Source organism: Chaetodon auriga, chromosome 10 (assembly GCF_051107435.1).
Source record: "Chaetodon auriga isolate fChaAug3 chromosome 10, fChaAug3.hap1, whole genome shotgun sequence".
In the NCBI taxonomy this organism is placed as follows: domain Eukaryota; kingdom Metazoa; phylum Chordata; class Actinopteri; order Chaetodontiformes; family Chaetodontidae; genus Chaetodon; species Chaetodon auriga.
Window position 1 is genome coordinate 23,080,807 of NC_135083.1, and position 17,170 is coordinate 23,097,976.

The 17,170-nt window shown below is 42.9% G+C and overlaps 2 protein-coding genes across 2 annotated transcripts; both read right to left on the reverse strand.

Annotated features, from left to right (window-relative positions):
- Positions 1 to 85: 85 nt before the first annotated feature.
- fam50a (family with sequence similarity 50 member A) lies at positions 86 to 10,921 on the reverse strand. The gene is made up of 13 exons (XM_076742059.1): positions 10,631 to 10,921; positions 10,195 to 10,279; positions 8,632 to 8,731; positions 6,113 to 6,237; positions 5,382 to 5,458; positions 4,805 to 4,871; positions 3,801 to 3,862; positions 3,611 to 3,687; positions 3,136 to 3,190; positions 2,751 to 2,799; positions 2,541 to 2,611; positions 2,026 to 2,136; positions 86 to 337 (listed from the first exon to the last, which is right to left on the reverse strand). Exons 1-13 carry the CDS (start codon positions 10,739 to 10,741, stop codon positions 329 to 331), a joined length of 999 nt encoding a protein of 332 aa, XP_076598174.1. The 5' UTR covers positions 10,742 to 10,921; the 3' UTR covers positions 86 to 328.
- Positions 10,922 to 13,554: 2,633 nt separating this feature from the next.
- On the reverse strand, positions 13,555 to 15,596 carry cav4b (caveolin 4b). Its single transcript, XM_076740177.1, has 3 exons — positions 15,369 to 15,596; positions 14,663 to 14,850; positions 13,555 to 13,738 (listed from the first exon to the last, which is right to left on the reverse strand). The coding sequence occupies exons 1-3, from the start codon at positions 15,594 to 15,596 to the stop codon at positions 13,555 to 13,557; spliced, it is 600 nt and encodes a 199-aa protein (XP_076596292.1).
- Between the last annotated feature and the right edge of the window lie 1,574 nt (positions 15,597 to 17,170).

The window sequence follows — 17,170 nt, forward strand, 5'->3', positions numbered from 1 at the left end:
CGACATGAACACACACACAGATGACGAATATCTTTTCACTGAGCATCCAAGTGTAGGTGCCAAAATAATTAAGTTTTGTCTTCAGTCCAGTGAGTCATAACCAGGTTCATTTTATTAAGCACAGATGCTACTACATGTTCATGAGCTATGTACAAATGAATGTGGGGTTGTTTTTTACAGGAAACAGTGAATTGGCAATTCAAATACATTTGGGAAAACTAGTAATCAATCAGTCGATAAAGCACTGATGAAATATGTTACAATAAAATGAAATAACATTGAAATTAACAGCAAAAAGTTTGCATTCCAGAGGGTGGAGACAGCTGTTTCACCGGATCTGAAAAACAAACGCAAATATGACGTTAGTCCACGAGGATGAAACACAGCACGTCCACTCATTAACTTGAATAACTTAGACGACATCTCAACCCTGTTCTGGGAACGATCTGATCTAATCCGCTGCACAACACTAAATGATTGCAGCTCTTTTGTTATTATTTAGCTGGAGACAACAGTTTCAATTAGCTTGTATCTGGACCTGTGGTATGCTTTAGCGTGCCTATGCAGGCAGAGGTTGGCACTGCCAGCACTCATACAGGCAAGAGTGGCAATATGCTGCACAGACACACACACACACACACACACACACACACACACACACACACACACACACACCACAACTGTTTATCCAGCTTCTCCAAGGGGATCATTAAAGATCATACTTTCAAGATATATTTGTTTGGAACATGAACACAGGTTATGAGTGTAGATTTATTTCCGTGAAACACATGTAAAAGCCACATGCTAGATGAAAATATGTTCTCATGCGTCAACATAACAAAGCTTTTCAATTCTTTCCAATATCACCCCTTAAACAATACACAGCCCTTTTAACTGGGGCATCATGCAGGGACCGCTCGCACGCACTGATTTGTGTCTATGTGCCGTGTGCAACCACGAGTCCAAGGAAGTTAAAGCACTGTGGGGAAACATTCAGACAAACAGGATGCAATCATTTCTAAATGAGCTGTGTTCATCTACGACAGTTTTACGAAGTGTTTCTGAGCCCATGGAGCAATCTCCTTTATACAGTCATGTGTTCACAAAGTGATGAACCTCTCTCCACCCTCGCTTGTGAACGACTGAGTCTTTCCAGGATGCCCCTTTCATACCCAGTCATGATACTATCACCTGTTACCAATCAACCTGTTTACCTGTGGAATGTTCCAAACAGGTGCTTTTGGAGCATTCCAGATCTTTCCCAGTCTTTAGTTGCTACTGTCCCAACTTGTTTATTTACAAAAATCAATTAAGCTGATGAGGTCAAACATGAAGTGTATTGTCTTTGTACTGGTTTCAGTTTTAAACAGCGTCTGAACTTTGGACTCCTGCTTAGAACAAAATCAACCAGTGGTCCCTCCACAGGGCAAAACACTCATCTGTCCTGAAGTCACAATGCATTAATCTGACTGGCATTTAAATATGATACAAAAATCAGCTCATATAAAATAAATGTACATCTAGACAAACTTAATAATGAATAAAATTCATATTCTGCAACCCGGATCACCATGGATTTCACCTGTCTGACATCATCCTCTGTTGCAGCCGTCAGTGTAACATCACTTTGTCGACTGTAAGATTACGCCATCTCAAAACTCTGTGAGCGTCACATGACTGTTTCTCATATTTCTCATGGATCGCTTTGAAAGATGTTACTAAGCATCTAACCTCATGTTTAGTCCTTCCCTCATCACTCCGGTCACAGCGCAGCTCTGCTCTGATGACACATTATCAGCTGCACCGTCTACCTTAGTTCTCATTGTTTTGGGTCCTGTAACACCGCTGTGCTGATTATACTGACACTATTAAATCTGTCTGCTGAAGCCTGTCAGATGAGCAGCTACATATTACACAGCAGGTCCCCTGCATTTGACTTGCTATGAAATATGCACATATGCACGTCAGGTGTTTTACTAAGCTCAGATGTAAGATGAGATGAGACGTGAATGATCTGACTCTCACCGTATATTTGTCCCATTTCTTCTCAGGATCGTACGGCTCCCAGCGGCTAGCGGGGAAGATGTGCTTGTTCTTCTCGTACCAGCTCCTCAGCACCACTTTACCTGCATGAGACTTCAGGCACAAGAGAACATCTGGCTTAGCTTTGACACGGCTTTGAAATGCAGGCGCAAGCCATGTCAGGCTCTCTGTTACGGGTGTTATGGGCCTAGAGAATAATTGTGTGCAGGTGCAGTGTTCTTGACCGAGCGAGCTTCATCATCAAGACAGTGTTTTATGACTCTGGACAGCTTAGCAAGAAAATTACAAAGAAAACAATCCATGTAGAAATCTTGGATTTTGAATAAACAGGTGCAGCAGCAGTGATGAAATTTGAAAGAACTAAGCTGAATTCTGTCCAGCGTCATTAAAATAAAACAGAAATATTGTTTAAGCATAAAAAAAAACCAAAACATCCTTCTTCTAATGATAACAGAAACACTGCACTGACTGCTCTGTAACCAGAACGAACGAATCACCTCATCTTTCTCCACAGTGGCGTCGTTCACCAGTCGAATATCATCATGGACGTCAAAGCTGAAAAGAGGCCCTGAAGAAAACAGATCAAGTGAGTGAAAGGGCAGGAGACACAGCTTCATATTGTTCCATGCGGATTTATGAATGTGGTACGGAAAAACAAATCCAGCTATTGTCCATCGACGGGCTGAGAGCTATTGATGTTCACTCACCAGATTTGCCTCTGGCTTTAGTCACGATGAAGTCGTAAAAACTGTGGTGCTGAAGGAGACAAACAGACACAGCGCTGAATGCGTTTTGACATCTCTACACTCCCTCGTATATTTGGAATAATTAACAATGATGCCCACGCAGGACTTTCTGTGAAGGTATGCCACTCCCTAATTTAAGGTTTAACATTATGCAACAATGGAAAAAGTCAACTGCTGCAACCAGACTGTGAAAATACTTGTGTGTGATTCTTGGACGCACATCAGAGGTGATGACTGTGCTGTGACACTTCAACTCTTGAAGTGAAAGAACCCAAATCAAAACAAAGCGCAGCAGCAGCAGCAGTGGAGCTGTGGGTGTGTTCGTCACACACAGGCAGACACTTACATGTGGGATGATTAGATCCTCCTTGATGTACATCAACTGCTCGACTCCGGCAGACCTGTACAGAGAAGACACTCCCGGGATTAAAACTGGAGGGGTGGAGACCGACGTGAGTGTGTCTGTCTATTGTTGTTGTGTTTTTTTTTTTTTTTAATTTAAAATTTAAATTTAAAAAAATCAGAGATTCTGAGCTTTCTGCTGCATCTCAGGGTCCAAAGAAAAGACTATGAGATGCAACTGAAGATGTAGAAAAGGCTGATATGTGCATATTTTAGGTGAGATGACTCACTGTTCCCAAGGTCGACAACAATCTTCAATCCTTAATATAAATTTCAAATTTGTCTCGTGTAAATAGCAAGGACAGCAGGACGTTCCCTCTCCTGCAACGACTCACTGTCTGTATTCAAACTTTGTCTCTGCATGAAGACATGTAGGCCTTCTTTCAGCAACGATCGTATGTGTTTGGTTGAAGTCTCACCTGAGCTCACTGAAGTCCTTCCTGAGGACCTCCAGAGCCCTCTGCAGAAAGTTCTGGATGGTGTTGCCCTTCTTCATCTGCACACAAAGACATAGTGACAACATGAAGACGGTAACCTCTATGCTGAATACACTGTTTGACGGAGGGATCGTGGGATGGGAACGTGTTATCAGCACTCATCACGCTTTACCTTGACGGTCTTACGGTGTCCAGAGCCGTCCCAGTAGCTGAATGTAATCTCAATCTCCTCACCTGAGGACAATACAAAAAGAGAATTCTCTAAAGCTGAAACATCAGTCAAAAATGGGACATTAAGGACAGAAAGTTTGCTTGTGATCAGGCTACATGAATTTAGCCAGATTCTGAAACAATTTTGTCGTGGCCAACCGATGACCAGCGTCACGGTCGATCGTGAACGACGATCGGGCGTCTGTACTCGTGTAGTGTGACGTGCCAAACGATCTGTTGTGCTGCATCTGGGACGTCCCGCAACACCTCGATGAAAAGTGTAGCATATCTGAATTTTTTGTCAAGTGTGACGTCTCCCACGACATGTTCCTGAGCGTTTACAACACAGCGAAAGAGAGGAAAAGTTCACTGAGCTGTGGTAACAGCACCCCTGCCCATTTGACGTTTCCTTGGAGAGGAGGACCAAGTCAAAAAAGGCAAATGTTGGTGAGACATAGTGGAAGCCCTTCATCAGCCCGGCGAGTTGCTGGCTGTGCTGTCGTAACATTACCCCCCTCCTAACTGTGGGAATGTGTTTATCATTACAGACTCCAGATCGAATGATAAAGTAACCTGTTTGATGCCTCCAACACAACCAAGCCTGCTCCTTGTACAAGAAATAACTATGGAAATAAAATCAGTGCAGTGAAACTCGTTGTACCTGTCCCAATTGTTATGTGGATGCTACCCAGTAGATGTATAAATAATGACTGCATGGGCTGAAGTTTACACAGCCTCCTAAATCTGTTTTTAATGTTATAGCGCTTCAGCCAATTTTTCTTTCTATTGTTTGTTTTCGGCACACAAGACCACCAGCACCACACACAACGCTTCCACCAATTTGACTGATAGCTGCTTCACCCGCCTCCTTGATGACGTCTGAACTCATGCGCGATGGTGATATAAGATGTGCTGTGATTGGTCAGGGTCATACGTGTAGACGGCTGGAGTTTCTGTGACACTCACTCTTAATCTTCTCCTGTTTGAGCTCCCACTCCTGCCGTAATTCCTCCCTGAGACGATTCTCCTCCTCCTGAACACACGAAGCAGAACCAGCATAGAGAAAACGTGAAGCAGCAGAGGGCCACGTTGCATTTAAGAATCATTAGAGACTGGAATCATAACAAAGGAGCATGCCGTGGTATAAAAATGCTAACTTTACCACTGCAATAACCGTTTTAACTGCCATATTAAGCAATGTGTGAAAATGCCTGCAGCTACAGGAGTTACATGGATAAGGCTTCATAAATCTGATGCCCGCGTTATGTGAGCTACAATCATTCTTTAGCTCACAGGGGCAATTGTGAGAGTATATCAGATGAGTGTGGCATTTACTACTTTCCCTAATCATTGCTCGGTTTATGCGTTTGCCTGCAGCTTGCCAGGTACAACACAGCCATAAATCCTTGGAGTCTTTACAGTTGGATTACAATGTGATGACACACAGACAGGCATGTCTATGGAGCTACCTGTGCAGATTGAAATATTCCCAGAATCACAATCAATCTTATGTCATCCTACAGTAAGGACGCGAGAGCCTCACCTCTCTGTCTCGATCGGGGAGGAAACTTGTGTCTACGTCTGGATTTTTCCCCAGTTTCTTCTTCTTAACTGGAGCGTCTATATGTGGCAAAGTCAAACATCTGTTAGACAAACGTACTAATCAACATGTTATATCTTGTTTGTTTACAAAAACCAGAGTGTAAACATGCTGTTTTGCTGGGGGCTATGTGTGGGATTATTCCATTTCCCGGAGCAGTGACTGAGCAGCGTGGTAGCACTGATGACAAGACTGGCTGATTCTCTTTGTTCACACTCTTGACGCTAAGATAAGTATCTCCTGGCTGTAATCTGGTTTGGCGCACAGACATGAGGGCGGAATCTTTTCATCAAACTCACAAGAAAGCAAATAAGTGTATTACCCAAAAATGTTAAACTATTCCTTTGAGATCTAAGTCATGCCTTAAAATGCTGACACAGAGCCGTACGCATCATCAAACTTGACCTTAAATTCACACAGTAAGAGCATTTGAGGTGACTTTGACTGTAACATGAACCGTGTGCGTTGTCTCACGGGGTCCATGGTGTTTTCCTCTGGTGAAGCTGTGCGGCCTGGACCAAATCAAATCCAGGAGAGAATTATCTTGTTAAACCACACAAAACACAAAGCAAATGAAAAACGATGGAAGACGTACAGCAAACAGCTGCAACACATTTCCAGCACAGTGTCTCCTGTTTGGTTTGGGCTTTTACATTCTTAACATCAGTACTCACAATCCTGCTCCTCTTCTTCATTTTCCTCCTCCTCCTCTTCTTCGTCTTCAGGGTTAAACGATAAACTGGCTATTTTCCTCTTCTGTTCCTCCTTCCTCTTCTTCTCTTTCTGCTTCTCCAGCTTCCTGCAAACAGAAAAACATAAAGAATGAACAAATAAAACCAAAAGACAGAAGAAGTGACACATACCACCCTGAAAACAAACTGCAGTTTCACCCTATTTAAATGTGTTTTTTATTTTACTTTTAGCATTTATTAGCAGCCAAATTGAACAAGTGACCAGAAAAATGAGCTTCATATTTCCTGCTGGTGATAAGGGGCTTCTGTTATGTTTGGTATGACACGCCGAGCTGGCACCACCCAGAGCTTTGATTCATATTCAGTTGTGTGTTTGAGCAGGCAGCAGTTCATTTGGTGTGCAAGCCTTTACGATAAACCTTTAAACTCAGATACGCTTGTTTTCACTGGCATCACGACACTAACCAATGCTGTTCCAGCTACAGGGAATTACTAGAACAGCGAGGGAGAGTCATCCAGCTGTCACTCTGTCTTTGATCTGATGTATAGACAAAACAGGAGAACGGGGAGATCTGTCAGCAACACAGCTTCTTGCACGGGTCCGTCCGCATTCTGTGTTTTTTCATGTCGCTGCAAGACAACTGACTTAAAAGACCTCAAGTGCAGCTCAGGACAGCTTTGGAATTTGAGAACCACCTATTACAAATCATGAACTGATCAAACCGTGACGGTACAATTAAAAAGTCTCAGGCAACTTGGAAACAGTTAAAGGAAGATGGAAAGAAAATCCTTGGAACACATTCAACTTCCTCCACAGTCACATGATGGGCTGTTTACATGAGAAACAGAACCATTTGTACAAATAACATGAAACAAGCTACTCCAGTTTCACACTGTCAGAACGGCAACAAGAAACAGTCCCTCTGATTGTATATATGTCACTCCTTGTAAGAAATAAATATGAAATTGGACATTTTTGAAGACCACAGTGCACAGTACTGTACAGGCTCTATGATTTAACCATATTCCATGTGGCACAAAAGGCCCTGCAACGTGACACCTACATGTGGTTGCTGAACCACTTGCTTGTTGGCACCTTTCTGGTATCAGATTAAGGGCTGTTCTGTCCAGCCCTTTCTGCAGCTTTCCAAAACCAATGATCCAACATTCCCACCCACTTCACACACTGATTCGCCAGCTTAGAGGAGGTTCTCTCGCTCTAGATCTTTTATTCATTAGCACCACTGTTTTTGTTGCCATGTCTCCACCAGGTTTTAGAACCTGGATGCAGGGAAAATTATTTCTTTGGTTGGCTTTATGCCATGTCATATTGAAACAGGAAGGGGTCAAAGACAAACTGCTGGAAACACATCTAAAACAATGGCTCGCGAGCGTTTTGGCTTGTCAGGCCTTAAAATGAATTCTTGTGGCCATTCATCACAGATTATGGTCTTGGTTAGGATTTGATTTAGAGCTGCCACAAAGTGATCTTTCTTCCTTGGAATGTTTCATTTGAATGATTTTTTTGTTTTAGGCCTGGAGGTGGTATTTCACAAAAATAACATTTTTCCCCTGAATGATCTGGTTATCCCTCAGATATTTCTTGGGACCCCTTGGAGAGGGGGAGGTGCCAACACAAAAGGAAGATGGTCCGATTCACTCAAACGGCGCCCACTGAGAAAAGCAGAAAACGAAGAAGAGGCACAAGAACAAGACGTGTGAACGGGAGAGGGATGGATTAGCTGCCGAAAGGCTAAAAGTTTGTGCCCGTATCTCGGCAAATGGGAGGAGGCTTACCTGTGCTGAATGAAGAGCGACATCATTCAAAGTCATGCTTCTTGAAAATGTGTCACATGGATTTTTAGTGGGAAAAGCAACAGGTCTACTGAGCAGAAGCGCCAAAGAGGTACAGAAATATGCTCCACCAGTGACTGCCTCTCAAAATCACAACTGAAGATTAATGTGTACGTGATGTGTACGTATCCTTCAAGTAAAACATAAATAAACTAAGCTCTCAATTCATATCCTCTTCTGTGTCTTCATTGATATTATACAGGGATGTTCAAAGCATTTCACGTCCATCTTGTCTGATTCTCACCACCTCAGTGTACTCACTTCATGTAGGAACCGTTTCACTAAATCTTTGCTGCTCTGATATTTTAAAGCAAACGGTTGTCTCGTAGCAAGGTCTGGATTCACTGTGTGTATCCTAAATGTAAGGGGTCTGTGGACAGGGGTAAGGGTTAGGTATGCTGACAGGTATGTTATAGTGCACTGTTTTTTGTTTTGGTGCCATCATTTTATCAGATGTATTGATGATGAATTACTGGGAGCAACAATCAATAGTTTATCTCTGCTCCCAGATGATGGAACGATCATCATCGATCATTCCTGTGCACCAGAGGAGCTTAAACCAAACCGCTGACCAGCGCAGAGCCACGTGCTGTAAAACAACCAAGGCTCCTGAGTGAGAGTGAGTCAGAGGAGCAGTAATGACTCACAGCTGGAGCTCTTTGGACTGTTCCTTCTTGGCCAGCTGTTTCTCTCTCTCCTTCACCAGGGCCTCCTGCTTGGCCTTCATATCATTGAGTGTCACCAGACCTGGTCAAGACATAACAAGAAACACGCCAAACCAGAGTCATGGACACATTTTCTCGTAACAATGTCAAATTCACAATTCACCACACACTGATGCAAAATAGTTGAGTTTTTATACACTGCTCAAAAAAATGAAGGGAACACTTCATCATCACAGTATAACAACAAGTCAGTTAAACTTCAGGGATATCAATCTGCCCATTTAGGAAGAGTCTCAAGAACATGGAGGAGAAGCCAGGAGACCGGCCATTAGACAAGGAGAGCTGTCCAGGGCCGGAGAAGGGCATCAACCCAGCAGCAGGACCGGTATCAGCTCCTCTGTGTGAGGAGGAACAGGAGGAGCACTGCAGGAGACCTCCAGCAGGCTACTGGTGTGCATGTTTCAGACCAAAATGTCAGAAACAGACTCCAGGAGGGTGGCATGAGGGCCAAACGTCCTCCAGTGGGACCTGTGCTCACAGTCCAGCGCTGTGCAGCTTGACTGGCATTCACCAGAGAACGCCAGAATCGGCAGGGCGGCCACTGGAGCCCGTTCTCTTCACAGATGAGAGCAGGTTCACACTGAGCACATGTGACTGGCGTCAAAGAGTCTGGAGACGCTGTGGTGAATGTTATGCTGCCTGTAACATTGTCCAGCAAGACCGGATTGGCGGTGGGTCAGTGACGGTCTGGGGAGGCCTGAGGCATATCCTTGGGGGGGTCACACAGACATCCATGTCATAGCCGATGGTACCCTGACTGCTGTTAGGTACCGGGATGAAATCCTCAGAGGGACTGTCAGACCTTATGCTGGTGCAGTGGGCCCTGGGTTCCTCCTGGTGCCCGGCCTCATGTGGCCAGAGTGTGTAGGCAGTTCCTGGATGACGAAGGCACTGATGGCATTGACAGGCCCTCACGTTCCCCTGACCTAAATCCAATTGAGCACCTGTGGGATGTTATGTATCGGTGCATCCGGCGTCACCAAGTACCGCCACAGACTGCCCAGGAGCTCACTGATGCTCTGACCCAGGTCTGGGAGGAGATTCCCCAGGACACCATCCGTCCACTCATCAGGAGCATGCCCAGATGTCGTCGGGAGAGCATACAGGCACACAGGGGCCACACACACTACTGAGTCACATTATGAGTTGCTGTGATGAAAGTTGGATCAGCCTTGATTTCATTTTTTTACTTTGATTTTCGGTCTGATTTTGAATCCTGCCCTCAGTGGGTTGATGATTTTGGTTTCCACTGACTGCTGTTACATCACTTTGTTCTCAACAAATTTTACGATGTACATCAGTAAACATTTTCAACTTGAATCATCTGTTCATCATGATCTGATGTGACATTTAAGTGTTTCCTTCATTTTTTTGAGCCGTGTATATATGTCTATGAGAAGACTGCTCAGCTGTAACTGTTTCCTCCAGACATTCAGTAACCATGGCTATTACTCAAACATTTGGAGCAAGAACTAAGATACTTACCAACTGTGCTGGACTTCAGCTCTGCCTCTACAGCATCATAGTGAGCTGAGAACTTCTTATCGATGTTGGACTTGACCATGTTGTCCTGCGGGAGGACAGAGACACAACAGGGACCAGACATACCGGCGACTTAGGTTTGGTTTGCAATTTCTTTCAAGCACATTGAATGACAGAGTGCTCATAGGAGACTGTACTGTAAAGTGGGTGTTATAGGCTTCATTTCACCAACAAAGATCGCATTCTGTAATTCTCTTTAACTTGGCTAAAATGCTGTTTAGGGTTTTTAAAGCGGCGACCCCTTCACCGACCCTGCAGGTCGCTGTCCCTCACATAATATAACGGATGATTATTTTGACAATAGACATGAAGCCAAACTAGCTTGCAATAACATCGCGTGACTGATAACCGTTATAACTCAGGGAAAAACGTTACAAACCTCTGCAATCTTCTGCTTGAGTTGTTCAAGATGTTCTCTTTCTTTTTCTCGTTTTTTCATCAGCTGCATGGCTCTCCCAGCCTCACTAGCAGCTCCTTTGTACTGCGCCATGTTGCTTTCTTTGTTGCCGACGCTTGCTTGTAAGAAGTTTAATACACAAAAAATAGAAATAAAAGTTAAATTGTAAAGTAAAACACAGATTTTCCCTGAACTGTGGAGGCAGACCTCTCCGTCTTCCTGCGAACCACAACAAGAAAAATGGTGGCGCCGAAGTGCATGCTGGGAGCAAGCTGATGCGTATGATGCCTTCACGTACCCCAGGAAACCTGCCCACGCACAAATGCTGACAAAAAATACAGTGTATTGATGTAAAATTGAGAAAACAGAAAATTAGTATATTTTCTTTGCTTAAATCATCAATACAAAATACAATGGAAAGAACACCACAGGATTTATTAGGGTTACAGCTAATTATTACTTCCCTCAAAGAATTTTTGTATTTTTATTTTATTTTTTATTTTTTTTACAATTCATTGACTCACATTTTTCTTCAAAATGTTCAAAGAAAAGCAAAAAAAATCTTCATAAATGAAAACCTGGAATCAGAAAGTGCATGCACTTTTACTTGATAACTGGTCCGGTTGAACCGGAATGGCAAGTTCTATGGCAAGTAACTAAGAATTTCAGTCCTGGCATGTATTGATCGATTGATTCACCTTTATTCTAGACTCAGCTGCGAATTTCTGTAAAAGCCACTCATGTAGTCTATTTGGTGAAACAAAATAAAAATGCTCAAGTAACTTATTGAATTAGATTTCGACACCTGTTACGCTTGATTAGATGTGTCCTGGCACAAAAGCGTTGTCTTGTTTTGACAGACCTTTGTTTTTTTTTGGGTTTTTTTTTTTACAGTAAAGCTGGACTCTGAAGAGCTTCTTCTCTTGCAGAAAGTTGAGAGCTCAAGGTGCTTCGGTGCTTCGGTGCTTCAGTTTGTTCAGTGGACACCATGGTGCTGGAGTTTCCTCACATTAAATTGGTTCACGTGATGCTTTGTGTGCTTTGGTTGACATCCACTCTCAGAGGCTCCAGGAGTACCAAAGACCCAGCAAGAGGCCTGCCCTGTGATCAAAAACAAGTCATGAATATGGATCCAGGTCTGCTGTCAGTGTCAGCGTCTCCCAAACGTCCCTTGTAGTAATGGACTATGAAGTGTTGGCCTGCAGGCTAATTCATGTCAGAATAAATCTACATGAATCAGTGGTGTCACGGTTTATTTGCATCTAGAAAACATTTTCAGGTTTCCTCTTTAGCACTACTGAAGCAATGGAATATCATTAAAGAAAGTAGCTGTAAGAAATAGTGTTAACATGTTGACTTTTGCTTTTCATCTATTTATGTCACTACTGCCACTTTTGTAGTTTTCCACAAAATGAAATGATGCCACTCTCATGTCTGTACTGTAGAATATGAGATACAATGTGTTAATTAGTGAATACCAGAGATGCTGGATGTTGTTTCCTTCCTTTGACGGAGCTCATCTAGTTGCTTCTCAGTTCCTAATCTTCAAACTAAAGGTAACTGCTGCTGGCTGTATATTTAGTGTACATGCATGATATTTCTCTTTTATTCTGATGATGTATCTTGAAGCAAAAAGGTACAAAAGAAGCCACTTGAGGGGGAACAAGGCATAAAAAAGTCCCAGTCTGCACTTGTTAGGCAGAAATTAGGGTTAAAGGGTGAATCACAAGCACCTTGTATAAGTCACCAACACACAAGGAGCCACAATACTGCTTTACATCTCATCAGCCTTGTGTTGTTGTGTGTTTGTAAGAAGTTGTCACCATCTCCAACACCCCCTGGTTTACATAAACTGTGTAAAGTACTGAGATATTAGACCAATAACCAGACTTAACTGCAGCAGAGGCAGAATTATTCAGATCTGTTACTTCACGCTTCGCTCTCTGCTGCCTTGTGTCACTTCATTAAGACCCTCAAACCCACAAGGTGCAATGGCAGCAGAAGGAGGTGGTTGTCCTGTGAAACTTCAAGAGGAGGTGCAGAAGTCTAGTTTTCTCTAAGACCACTTGAATTACAATAAGCTGAAATCTTATAGTGGGATACTGTTCAATGATGCCAAAAATAATACTGCCCCTGGTTTGGGTAAATGTAGCAATACCACAATTTAAAAAGACTCTATCACTTACTGAACTTTCTGCATTCAGAATCTCATAAAGCAACATTCAGCTTGAAGTCACCTGTTATTTTGGTGTTTTTTTTTTTCTGTCCCTCAGTAATTTTGACATAGATTAAAACAGAAACCAAATGTGCTCTTTTCATTTGTAACATTTTGGGATCCAAAAGCAGAATGATTAAATGATTAAAACTTAATCATTAGTTGATGTTCCCACAGTGTTGCATGACAGGGGAGAACAATTCATGAGGCCACATTTTGGCAAATGCAACATCCAAATCACAGGAGGTGAAATGTTTTGATAGAGGTGGAATGTGTCACAGCCTGCCATTATAAATGAAGCATTGTGGAGCTGCAGAAAGTTCAGTATGACAAATTGTTCAGGTAATCTTATATATTGATTTACTAATGTTTGAGGTGAGCTACTGTGAGAGAGCCAGCTTGAACTCTTCCGTCAGACTCTTTAAACTGTTCAGGACATTTCTTTTATTGATAGCTTGATACAATTTTGTCAGAAATACATCTAAAGTCAGTGTAAAACAAACTGCAATAATAATAATAACAATAATAACAATTTGTATGAATTGGCCTTACATGTGGAAAACATATCAAACAGCATTAACATTACCAGGCTGCAGACTAAAAAAACAAAACATGACACATGCAACTTTAAACAGACACTCTCACTCCCACTCATTCAGTCAGTCATTCGATGTCACTCATCATGTCACGTTCATACGGCCTCTTTGTCTCTCAGTGGATGCCAGTCCTTGTTCGACAGTGAAATGGCGATTTGACTGCAGCAGAGAGCGAGAGACGTGCAGAAGGGAGCGATGAAAACATTCACAGCACACATGCATAAAGATCGCAGGCATGGGAGGAAGGTGTTGCTCAGCTGTATGCAAGGCACCACAAACCTAGAGGGAGAGAGGGAGACAGAGTTATTGAATGACACAGCAGAGAAGATGGACAGATCCATTAGATGAGAAAAAAAGATGTCCCTTTGTAAACATTTAGGAGGGGGAATCAAAGTGAAGCCCTTGCTACCTATGGTCAGCTAAGGATAAGGAACTTGTGTGATATGCTGCATCTGAAGTTTGAGTTGAGTATGTGTGCATGTTAGGACTTATATAACAGCTTTCTTTGTGGTTTAAGTGACAAAACCCTGAGCACAATATTGCCTCTTTGCAATACAGGCAGCATGCAGATTTGTAAACCAAAGAGCTAATCTTAAAAAAACAAAACAAAACTGATTTTTATCATTGAAAGGAGCCTTGAGCTATTTCACCTCTCCTGTGTGACTTAGCTTAGCTTAGCAGAGTGACTTGAAACATGGGAAAAGCAGGTGGCCTCACCCTATCCAACAATAACAAAATAAGACTGCTGGCACCTCTAAAGCTCACCAATTAACACATCAGGTCTTCGTTCAGCGGCTCGTTCATGCTGTATAAAAACCAAAGTGTTAAAACAACACGGTGTGGTTTGGGTGTTACTCCTGCTTGACTGCGTTCAGTGAATTTCTGGAAATCTTATTTTGGGTCATTGCAAGTATGATGATTATATTAAAGTGCATCATGTTTTAAACCCCCTGTTATCGCCTGTGGAGTCCTGAACCAAAGGGTCAAGCAACGGCTCCAAACCCTCAAGAGATCACAATGTTTCCCCAGATTTTGCTTTTATTCTCATGGTTTATAGTTTTACCTTTTCAGACCTAGAACTGAAACAATTATTTAATGAATCAACTAGTCAGCTGACAGAAAATTATTTGGCAACAACTTAAAGGGATCATCTCAGACACATGTGTATGCCTATGTGGGTATATTTTAATTGCACCAGCATACCAGACATGTAGACAGGCGAGAACGGCCAAGAAAATACCACAAAGGAAAGCGAAGGGCACGGCAAACAGCAAGGAGAGGCAGCGGTACGTCCAAATACGAGTCTCCTCGAAGCCGACAACACTGTAAAGCCACACTTGGTCTATGCTACGAGGTGTGGCAGGCTCCGCCAGCACGTCACTAACCTCCACCTACAGAGAAGGAACAAGGGAGTGGGTGGCACATGCCAAGTCAAGTCAGTTCATTTTGAGAGCAGATTAAATAAACAAGCGTTGACTGATGTGCTTTGTAGCTTCAGGTGAGACAGGGATTTCCAACTGACAGAAGCAAAAATTACACCCAGATTTCTGGCATGTGTGCAGACATTTGAAGAAAGAGGTCCAAGTTGGAGAAAAAAATTTGGCTATTCAGCGTTTGACATCTCTGAGACAACTTAGAGGTGACTGATGATCTTGCGCTTGGCTTGGTTAAAATATGCCTGAAGCAGAAGATTTGTTATTTTTTCTAAAAACATGTGTGTGTGTGTGTGTGTGTGTGTGTGTGTGTATGTATATATATATTAAATACAAAACAAGGGACAGAATGAAGGAATTTTTGAGAAGAACACTGTTAGAGCTGAAGAATGTAATTCAGACGCTATGTTACAGACGCCCAGTAAACCAATGCCAGGTGATGTAGATTCATAGAGAGAGGAAAAGGGAAAGAAAACCTTGAGGTGCTGGTTGATACCATAAGGGTCTCTGTTGACAGGACAGGTGGCTGTGGGCGTAGCAGGGGCTGTGGGAGGGGTCGGAGGCTTGGGCGCTGGCGTCGGGGCTTTGGATGCAAACTCTGGAGGAGGAGGAGGAGTGTTTATTTGTTCTTCTCCTCCATTGTCCTCATCACTGTCATCATCGATCTTACACTCCACCAGACAGTCGTCGCTCACCATCATCATCCTCACTGAGGGAAGAGGAGCATGCTTGTTTTCACGTGGATGAAGACAGATGAACACACAGACAAACAAAAATGTGGGGATACCTGCAGTCGTCCTCTTCTGATCTTGTATTATATTAACAAGCACACATTTATGCTGTAAACCAATGCACACACACACTCACACACATGCACAGAAATACACTCCTGCAGCAGATTGCAGGCATGTAGAGTGTAACAGCGAGCTGAGCACTGGCACTACCACCTGTTCTTTAGCCCCCAAAAAGGAAGCCATACCAAAATCTGTAAATAGCAGTGGGTAATAATAAAGTGATGTTTTTCAAATGAAGATAATCATTCTGCATCGGCCATCTTAGCAGGATCGCTTTAAGATTAAGCAAGATTAAGCTTTTGATTAAAGACTTTTAATCACCTTGCATGTATCGGATATGATCCAGTTTGAAACAGGTGCTGCGAGGTGTCAAACTGCAGTAACTCATATTCTCGTTGATGAATCATCGTGGCAGATCCACGACAGGGACAGCAGCAGCAGAAATGATGAATCAGGTCTGACTTACCTTACTTAAAGTGCTGTCTTAATCCTGTGTCAGTGACCCCTTGCGGAGAGACGGGCCAGGGGAGCCCTGAAGAGAGTGCTAATCTCAAATGTCAATGAGATCAGGTCAGCTTTGTAATCACAATGTCCCTCAGAGCCGATCTGGCATGGGAACTCAGAGAGACACATACAGTGTTTGACACCGACTTAGAGCAGCAGAAGTGCTAATGTGGTACAGTGCCGCTACTCCTTGTTTGCGTGTGTGTGTTGGGTGGCTGTGGTAAGGAGTTATTTTAGGAGAAGTGGATGGGTCTAAAAGATCATGTTGCAGCACTTGGGTGTCGTCGTAACACAGAAACTGAAACAATGAGACACACAAACATACACACAGATAATGCAACAAACATCTAAATTCATTCCATGAGTGAATTCTTGCATTGCGCACAGTGATAAGTCACAGTACAGCAGTGGTGGATTTAAGCACTTTTATATGTGATTCCAGGAGGTTTTGGCAGTGTGGCATAGGAGCACTGTGGGTGGGAGCAGAAATAACCAATAATTTAAAACATATTATTTTAGTGAGAGACTTAGGTTTAGATTTATTTGTCCTTCTGTAAGGAAAATTGTTTCCACCTTCTGTACAACCTCAGAGTACACACATCACACCAGACAGAATACATCAAATTTGACAAGATGTGGCATGTTTTTATACTGGACTAGAAAGCAAACATACCACGAGGTCCTGCTTGGTTTGTAGCAGGCTTTGGGTCGTCTGTCCCTCAGTCTTCATCTGTCTGTCCAGGTTCTGTCTCTTCTGTCTCACCCAGCTCTTCAACCCTCACATATAGTGTTTCTCCATCTTCCTTTTCTTTGTCTCTCATGTCCTCATTTCCTGTCTCTGTCCATTTGTTTCACGTTTCTCCTTCCAGTCTCACCTGCCTCTCACTCTGCTCTCTCCTGTTTCACTCTTGTTGTAAAGCTATAGTCCCCACAAGATACCAAAACTACGTCTATTTGTGACTGCTTGGCCTTGCCACAGC